The 9,953-nt window shown below is 38.0% G+C and overlaps 1 protein-coding gene across 1 annotated transcript; it reads left to right on the top strand.

The window, feature by feature from the left end:
* The first annotated feature begins 834 nt into the window (after positions 1-834).
* wdb (serine/threonine-protein phosphatase regulatory subunit widerborst) lies at positions 835-9,629 on the top strand. The gene is made up of 8 exons (XM_088191609.1): positions 835-1,645; positions 7,249-7,445; positions 7,515-7,709; positions 7,784-7,974; positions 8,042-8,255; positions 8,330-8,449; positions 8,757-8,986; positions 9,053-9,629. Exons 1-8 carry the CDS (start codon positions 1,492-1,494, stop codon positions 9,144-9,146), a joined length of 1,395 nt encoding a protein of 464 aa, XP_088047735.1. The 5' UTR covers positions 835-1,491; the 3' UTR covers positions 9,147-9,629.
* The last annotated feature ends 324 nt before the right edge of the window (positions 9,630-9,953 follow it).

The raw sequence follows: 9,953 nt of genomic DNA, 5'->3' as shown, positions 1-9,953 counted from the left end.
AGACAATTAAAGGGTACTGTCGACAATTAAACTTTTCTAGGGGAAGTCCAGTTTTGGGTTCCAGAACGTCTTCGAGAATCACAATCGCGTCTTCTTTTGATGACCGTTAGGGCTAGAACGTTCGCACTTGTCGAGTGACCTATGGCTGTCACTAGACTTAGCATAATTATAAAACTCTACACTGGGACAGCTAAAAAATTAATTATCACGGATTTTTTTTTTCATTTTGGTATATACTATATTAGAATGCAGGATGCTGGCGAGAACTAAAAAATGGCATCTCGGAAATTTTGGACACATTGATCTGTTTAATGTCAGATACGATGAGCTGGTCCGGTGTGTATAATTTAATTTTCATATTTTATGATTTTTTTATTGTTTCTATCTATGTATTATTATTTTTGTGTATTGATTTTTGATTATAGCGACGCATTGGGGATAATCTGTTAGGTCACGATGGTCTTAATTTAATTTAAATAAATAAATAATAAAAAAGTTTTTTTTAATTTAAAGTCGAAATAATGGCGTCGGTAAGCTTAAATTAAGAGTTAAAATAATATTTTCGTCGTATTTCTTAATTAAAATTTTTTCGAAGACGCCGTTATTTTTTTAGCGTGTAGCGTGTATTTTAGAGACGATTTATGTAAATTTTGAATTTTCAAAAAGGGAGGCTTTTTTGGAGGGGGAAAAGACGAGGGGAACATCGGGGGGCATACGCTCGCTTGACGGTCGCATCGGCGCAAAAAACGGAACGGCGGGGGCACCTCGGTCCGCTTTCGGCCCAAAGCTCGCCGTCCGCGTCCGCCGGGGTGGCCAGCCGAAAAAAATCGCGCCGAACGAATCGAACGCGAGGAGCGGTCCGCCGTCGCGAAATTCGATCGAGATATTTTAAAATCTCGTCGCGAAACGTCTAATTTTAAATCGGGGCGCGCGCGGCTGCGGGGGTCGGGGCCCCGGGGCAGCGAAGGGCGGAGCGGAGAATCGTTCGCGGGCGGATTTGTCGGCGTCGGCGTCCGCGGCGCGCGTGCGGCCGACGTCCGGCGACGGCGACGGCGGAGACGGTGACGGCGACGGCGCTAGGGCGCAGCGGGAGCGCTCCATCTCGACGGAAAAGCGGAACAGAGCGCCGCGGAGGAGGAGCGGTGACGGAGCGCGACGCGACGCGGCCCCCGACGCCGACGCCCCTCGCGCCGCCCCCGACGGAGGCGCAGGCCTGGGGTCGGCCGCCCCGACGGCTCTCTCGCCGGCCGAAGCGCCCTCTGGCCGGCGCTCGATCGATCGGGCCATGCGCTAGAGCCGCCCCCGCCCCGCCCCGCCCTGCCGGTCCGCGGCCGGGGCTCGGCCCTCGCGCCCTCGTTCCATGCCTCGGCCGGGCGCCCCGCGCTGAGCGCCCCTCTCTCGCGCCCCCGGCGCTCGACGCCCCCTGCGGCCCGCTTACGTAACTCGCTCCGCGCCATGCCCCCTGTCTCCCGCTCCTAGTGCGCGTTCGTCATGTCTTCCGTCGAGGGCAGGCAGGCGACCATCGTCGACCGCATCGACCCTTACGCCAAGCGCGCGTCCAAGAAGAAAACCAAGAAGTCGCAGGGCTCCTCCAGGTACCGCAACAACCAGGACGTAGAGCTGCAGGCCCTGCCCCTGCTCAAAGGTAATCCAATTAAATATATTCATATACACACAAATTCATATACCTTTCCGAGCATTATGACGTCAATAACGAATGTCGTTAGCGTTTCTGTGCCGTTATTAAAAGTTCATCGATGTCTCTGCATTCTCTTTGTATCCATAATATTATAAAGAAGGACGTCCTCTACATCAATTATCGCAGTAATGCCAATGCAATTTCATGGTAACCATTCTACGGTATAGGATGAGACACGTACTAATCTTTGTGACCATTTATATTTTTCCTCAAAACTAATATTATTCTGAAGAATAAATATTTTTAAATTTACTCTAGTAATTAACATTGCTTTAAGAGCTGCGTCTTGCAACTGTGTTTTCTTGCTCGTTCACAATTTATTCATAAGAGAAAAGACCCTTTCTATGGGTGCATTAGTACCGGCCAGACAAAACATATTCACTAATTATACGAAAATATTTCTGTGTAGTGTAGTTAGAAATAAGTGAATACTCGTAAAATACTTCTGTATCGTGATTACACCCGATAAATCCCTTTTCAATCAACCCATCTATTACATTTTGAATTTCTTTTCACAATAGGTATTTGGTTAAAACAAATTCTACACTGAACAAAAGTCCACTGCACTAAATATTCCTTGCTTATTTTATAGAACTCGGCAGCTGTAGCTTTCATATATTCTACGTCAGCACCACTGGAGCCAGCCAGTTTCTTGCAAGTTTGCCATTCAATTACGAACAGAGTAGGGAAGAAACAGTACTTTGTTTCAAGGGCAAATGGTCTTTAAGTTGATTTATTTTCTTTGTGGCTTCAATTGCAGAAATACTTGATGCAACGTTGTTGACTGCATGCATAAAAAATGTCATAATTCAGAGTTAGGTTCACACAGCAACAATTCGATCCGATTTTTTCATGTATGGTTTTATCGAATACGAGTCAGCATTCCACATAGCGATTTTTTAACATTGGCGAGAGCTACGAGCATATGATGCTAGTCTCAGCACACTGTCGCCATCATGGATCCGCGTATTCCACTTCTTATATTGGTATAGATGGGTGCGCAAGCAACGTTTCATTCTCTACTGCAGTCTGAGAAAACCCTCAATGAGAAAAAATATTTGAAAAGTTTTTCCTAAGCCAGAAAAATGATGAACGGAAATTTTATAATTACTTTCGTGTCAATAGCTAGCTTTGATGATTTATTTGCAAGACTGGAAGATTCAACTCTGCAACTGTCCATCGAGATTTCCTGCAAAATCGTTCGTTCTTCAATCAATGAAATGTACAGTTCAATCGATATCAGAAATTTGTTCCAAATAATCACTACAACTGTCGGCGCACAGCGAGAGTTCAAGAGACAAGTTTGTTCATGTGAACGAGGCAATTTAAAAATAAGTGCCACTGCATCACATTCGATAAAATCGTTTCGAGATTTTCCTTACTTCAGTGACAAGTTCGATCAATACCAGAATATTTTTTCTCAAATATGGGATTTGTGTGAACAACGTAATGCAAAATTCACTGCCACGATGAAATTCGATAAAATCTCGTATGCGGTAAACGGGAAAAATATTGGTGTGTGAATCCAGCCTTAGGGTTTTCAAAAAAGGCTCACAATACGTTTGGACATTTATCGATACTTAAAAAGTAGTTTTTTAATGGCTTGCATAGTTTCAAAACTCTTTCAATAGCAGGCATAAGCGAAAGCCACATAGTTTTACTATAGCCTAGCAATTTCTGATACTCTGTGTCAGCTTCATTACAAAATTCTTTCACAGTTTCCATGCGAACACTATAGATATAAAAATGTGAATATATTTTCACAATAACACGTTGTGAATTATGTGAGCTCCACATCTGATTCCTATCAATATTCTTCCGAGAGATAAATTTAGTTCTATATAAACATTGTTGACGCTGTCTTTATTATATTATCCCTACAAAATGCCTTGATTTTTAAAGTCAAATTATATTCTGTCAATACTTTCATTGGATAATTGACAATAATGTCTGAAGTTTCGTATACCTTTGTATGGTAAAAACTAGCCAATAAAACAGGGAATATTTCATTGGACCTGTGGTTTGAAGCATCAGTTAATATAGTAACAGAATTGCATTCGCTGAGGCGATCTTTTAATTTACCTATTACTATTGGTGCTAATATATTTATAAAAATAGCTACTATTTTCATACGAGCACATTTAAATTTATGTTCAAAACATGTTTGAATTAACTTAGAAGCACAATCGTTTGAGCGAAAAATGTGGTTCTCTTGCAACGCTTTCAGTCGCAGCAACTTCCAGATCTTTAGAAGTTGGTGAATCCGTTTTATTTCTTAAACTAAGCATCAAAGAATTTGAAGCGGCAGCAAAATCAGAATTTTTATATTTTTCTGATCTTAAATGCTGCTTAATATCGCTGGTACCTCAATTATTTGTGTATTTATTGATGGTAAATTTTCACAACAGGACTCGTTGCAGAGTTATTAATGGGGTGTTCGCTGTTCTGACCAATGCTCGTTCACTTGCGCCTAATCTGTTCAACAGTAATGCATAAACAATTCGTTTTATTGAACAATTATTTTATAATATTGTTCATTTTTTTAAATTGCCCTCTTTCCGATTTAAATCCAGCTCTTTGGTAATTCCAACTAGTTTGCTAATAACATCGTTAACACTATGCAGGCCAGATAAAATCACTACAAACTTACGCTAATGGCTGGCGATTTTTACAATATCGTCTTTATTTTATTTTTTTGAAAAATCGCTATAACTTTTGAAGTAATCGTTCTATAATAAAGATTTTTTTGCATTGTGCGTAAAATGAACCAATAAACATGAATTATATATTGAACAGATGTTTTCAACCTTGAATGTTCAGGAATTTTTTTATGAAAAATGTTTTTTTAAAAATAAATTTTGAGATTTATGGAGTGCATCCGGTTGTAGTGCAAGAAGATCCAGTTGGGGAATTTGAGACGCTTGATATTCACTGCAAATCCAAGATTTTGCAACATTTAACATTGATATTCACTGCAAATCCAAGATTTTGCAACATTTAACAAAAAACTTATATTTAATTTTTTTGTGGCATTCAATTCATTAACTTAACGAAAACATGATGTATATGCTGATCCCCGGCCAAGAACGGTCGGCGCAAACATGCTGCATATTCGCATCATGCGGCCGCCAATAGTTCAACCCATGATGATGCCACATATGCATCAAAAACATGATGTATATGCTGATCCCCGGCCAAGAACGGTCGGCGCAAACATGATGCATATTCGCATCATGCGGCCGCCAATGGTCCAACCCATGATGATGCCACATATGCATCACCGGCCACGAAAATGTTAATTTAAAATCAGGGTTTCTTAGGAAACTCAATCCAGTCACTCTCTTTGCAACCTCAACGTTTTCGATGGTCTCGATTTTATTCAAAGCTAGATCCAATTGAAGATTTGTTATCACCATATTTAATTGCCAGATCAATTACCCTAGTTACAATGACATATCTCTCGGTTTCAATAGTGATTCTTTTGACGGCAGCTTTATTTTTGATTCAATCTGCTATACGAATTGTTAGTCATACAAAATCTCACTATATAAACAAAGAAAACATATCAATATGAGGTTTTTCAAAAAGTATTTATTTATTTTTAAATAATGATATTATCAGTTATATTGGGTGTACTTTCATGCCATCGCTTCTTCCAATCCGCAAAATATTTGTGGAATGCAGGAAAATATCGCATATCTGGTAAATAAAATTCAGCGCCTGTCAAAAGTAAAACTCATTATTGATGAGAACTTGTGGCTATAATTAAAGAAAACAGTAAAGAGAAGCTTGGTTGCTTCACATGAACCGTACTAGATACCAACTTCTTCAGCAATCTTAATCGTAGATGTATGTCAATGTGGCTCACAATTGACACGCGCATCACAGATGTTCATTGAAATCATTTTTAATTACAATTTGAATCCTGTTGATTTCTTCAGTGTAAATTTTCGAAAATCACATGATCCATATTGCGCTAATCTTCCTTTGAAAAATCTTTTCTATTAGTAATAATTGCACGATATCTTAATCTATAAAGTCATTAAATAAAACCTAACCTGTATCCTGTGCTTAACACTTTAAATGCAAAACGATGATATTTTGTTGTTCAATACATAATTGCTGCATCCATAATGCTCAACATGATAAATAAATTTGAGAACTTGTTACCGCACTAGTATGTCAGTGATGTGAAACATATTTTTTATTTTATTGTTGTGTAGCATAGGCTGATGAATATGTAACCAGACAGGATTTTAAAAATCACCATAGCTTACAAAGAGTTATGATGCTTTGATAAATATTCGTTAGTTGTTCGAGGCTGCTATTAAACAGGGAATCTGTTAAATAGCAGCCTCGAATCCATCCATAATCGACTTTCTGCATATTGCCAATAAATCGAGTCATCATCACGTTTCTCCACTAAAGAATGATTCAGAAAATGGTTAAATTCTTTATGTGCTAAGTTGCGTTTGTACCAAGGACCAGTTTCCCCACAAACGAAAAGTAACCGTTTTTGCTTTGAACAAATTCATCTATAAATTAATTAGTTTCATTAAATTTGTTATACAACTCTGTCAAACAAGCTGTGTCATGTTTATACGTAATGAAGTTTTCTCGTAACGAATCATCTTTGTTTTAAAAATAGTCTACACCTGAGTTGTAAATAACATAATAAAATCGATTTAAACCCCTCAACAGCTAAAGTACTCCTTTTGTGGAATAGTTAACGATTGGAGACTTGTTTTCAATACAATGCAAAATCAAACAATATCTAGTGCTTGGCTTCTGATTTTCCTCTTTGCTGTAATTACATATTGTAATATTAGTTTTTTTAAACTAAATGTCAATGAATCATACTATTACAAAGGCAATAAATTTAATATTATTCACAGGAATTCCATTTCAATATGTGATTTTTTTCTTTATTGCTGGCTAATGTTTTTTAGCAAATAATATTTTTTTAAATCTAATGTAAAACCAAAATTCCGTTTTCTTTTTGATATTCCCTTATATTATATGGTATTAAACCGAAAGTTTTTTTGAGTATTTGCGTAAAAGCGAATTCGCTGTTTTTACAAAAGACTTGGAGTCTTATAACGGGATTTTATTATCTGGAACCTTATAGTTTATGGGAAAATGTTTTTATCTAAAAATGCTTACGTCGAGTATTCGGCAACAATAATATATCAATGTTTCATATAATATACTAGCTTTATAGCGTCCTCGAATCTGGCTCCATCGTTGGAATCCCAGGAGACAAATCATTCCTTGTCAGTAAGGATTAGCAAGATATTCCTCAGATATATCTACGGATCAATACAATTCGCTGTATTGTGTTCTTATCATTTTTAAATTATCTATTATTATTTGATTTTACTCAACATTTTCGTGTATATTTGTAGTATGAATAAGCGTATGTATAAATGTATCTGTAAATATTGTGTATTTGGCTGTCATGACGCATCGGGAAAACCTGTCAAGTCATGATGGTTAAAAATAAATTCTTATGCCTGAACATGCACTCATACTCCTGATTGTCATTTCAGACGTCTCCAGTGGAGAGCAGGAAGAGTTGTTTATACGGAAGCTGAGACAATGTTGTGTTGCATTCGATTTCATGGATCCGGTGGCGGATCTGAAAGGAAAGGAAGTAAAGCGCGGCTCGTTGAACGAGCTCGTGGAGCATATTACGAGTGGAAGAGGCGTCCTCACCGATCCGGTGTATCCGGAGATCATAAAGATGGTAAGAGAGAACCCGTTCGATCCGTACCCGTCCCTAAACAGATTTTCCTGACCCGTTTCTCTGTTGAAGATCTCCGCTAATCTGTTTCGCACGCTGCCACCGAGCGAAAATCCCGATTTCGACCCCGAAGAGGACGACCCGACGCTCGAGGCGTCGTGGCCGCACCTCCAATTAGTCTACGAATTCTTTCTGCGGTTCTTGGAGTCGGCCGACTTTCAACCCGCAATCGGAAAGAGAGTCATCGATCAGAAGTTCGTCTTGCAAGTGAGTGCTGCGGCAATCGCGTTATCGCCGCAGATCGTATGCGATTCGTTCTAATTCCTTTTGTTGTTGCGCAGCTTCTGGAGTTGTTCGACTCGGAGGATCCGCGGGAGCGCGACTTGCTCAAGACCGTGCTGCACCGTATCTACGGAAAGTTCCTCGGTTTGAGAGCGTTCATCCGCAAACAGATAAATAATATCTTTCTACGTTTCATATACGAAACCGAACACTTTAACGGCGTCGGCGAATTGCTAGAGATTCTCGGCAGGTGAGTCTCCGAGATTCTTCGTCCGTATTTCCGCTTCCCGTCTTACTAACTTTCCCGTTTATTTCAGCATAATCAACGGATTCGCGTTGCCGTTGAAAACGGAGCATAAACAGTTCCTCGTGAGAATTTTATTGCCGTTGCATAAGGTCAAATGCTTGTCGTTATATCACGCGCAATTAGCATACTGTGTAGTGCAGTTTCTCGAAAAAGACTCTTCACTCACGGAAGCGGTCATTCGCGGATTACTTAAATTTTGGCCGAAAACATGCTCTCAAAAGGAGGTGAGGATTCGATCGTTAGCTCACGTTCGGATCGCTTTCGTTCATTTTAATCGCGTTTCGATCTATGTTCGCAGGTTATGTTCCTCGGCGAGTTAGAGGAGATCTTAGACGTCACGGATCCGCAGCATTTTGTCAAAATACAGGAACCCTTATTTAGACAAATTTCGCGATGCGTGTCTAGCCCGCATTTTCAGGTAATTTATGGTATTTCACAATAATTAATATCGCTCGATAATCTTACATGTGATTGTTTGACTTGATTAAACATTTATTCTCAGTAAATATTGATAACGATGATTCGTTTTAAATTGGATATTTAGGGTACAATAGTTCAAATCTATTGTTATCGTTTTAATACGTTTACTTCCAATGTAGATATGTCTAATGTATAACAAGATCTGATCTATTGGAAATGTATCGAGTCAATGCATAACCAAAAAAACTGCATCTCTTATTTGTTAGATTGTCTTTTATAATAGAATATGTACATATCTGTTACAGGTAGCGGAACGTGCACTTTACTTTTGGAATAATGAATATATCATGTCGTTAATTGAAGAAAATAATAATGTTATAATGCCGATAATGTTCCCTGCGCTATATCGCATCAGTAAAGAACATTGGAATCAGACAATTATAGCCCTCGTATATAACGTTCTTAAAACTTTCATGGAAATGAACTCCAGACAGTTCGACGAATTAACAGCGGGCTACAAGGCCGAAAGACAAAAGTAAATATAACTACGGCGAACGACTTATTATTGTCGTGTTTATTAATGTGAATTTGCGTTTTACAGAGAGAAGAAACGCGAAAAAGAGCGGGAAGACTTGTGGAAGAAGCTAGGCGATATGGAGATCTCTCACAAACGTCAGACCACAGGTGCCAAGTGATGCACCTCTCCGTTGTCGCCAGCTAGTAAGAGACGCCGCCCCCTTTAACTTGCATTTTATAAACTTTTTGACAGTGCATACGATTACGGTTTTTTTGTGAGCCTTTTTTTTACTTAAGAAAAAAAGATATGTTATTTTGTGAGTTAACTTTCGAGCAAGATTGATTTTGTTGTTTTCAATTGTGATTTTTTAAAAACATTTTGTACAATATAAAATTATTATATAATATAATATAACGCTGATGTTTAATCACCATTTGAGTAGAATTAGTTCTATACGATGGAACTAAAAGCGTATCATTTTGGATCGTTGATTTAAAAATTAATAATAAAAAAAACTATCACGTTGAATGCTGTGGATTATAATATATGGATATTTATTATTATATACATATGATTTTATTGCACTATGGAGTAGTATGTTTTTAACGCAAGAGCTAACTTTTATTATCGTTTATAAAAAATAAAACAAAAAAATAATAAACTATTAACTGTGCTATTTTTGGCAAAACTTATTGAGAGATAAAATATTAAAATGCGAGATAAACGACTAAAATATGCGAGCTTTTCTATTATTACATGTGACAATATGATGGTGAATATGTTTTTACTCATTTGGAACAATGCTTTTTAAATAAAATAAAAAACGAAGAATATACTGTGAACATGTTTTTCTTGTTGTTCATACATAAGGTATTGTTTTATAAAGAATAATTTTATATAAAAAAAATTATAAATTTCCAATTCTTTAACATATTATGCTATATATATTTATAGGAAGTCTATTGAAATGATAGTTATAGAGGGT

This window comes from Plectrocnemia conspersa, unplaced genomic scaffold, assembly GCF_051122295.1.
Source record: "Plectrocnemia conspersa isolate PC_06_02 unplaced genomic scaffold, ASM5112229v1 ptg000009l, whole genome shotgun sequence".
Classification (NCBI taxonomy): domain Eukaryota; kingdom Metazoa; phylum Arthropoda; class Insecta; order Trichoptera; family Polycentropodidae; genus Plectrocnemia; species Plectrocnemia conspersa.
Note: the sequence above shows the minus strand (reverse complement) of the source record. Positions and strands in the feature narration are given on the sequence as shown.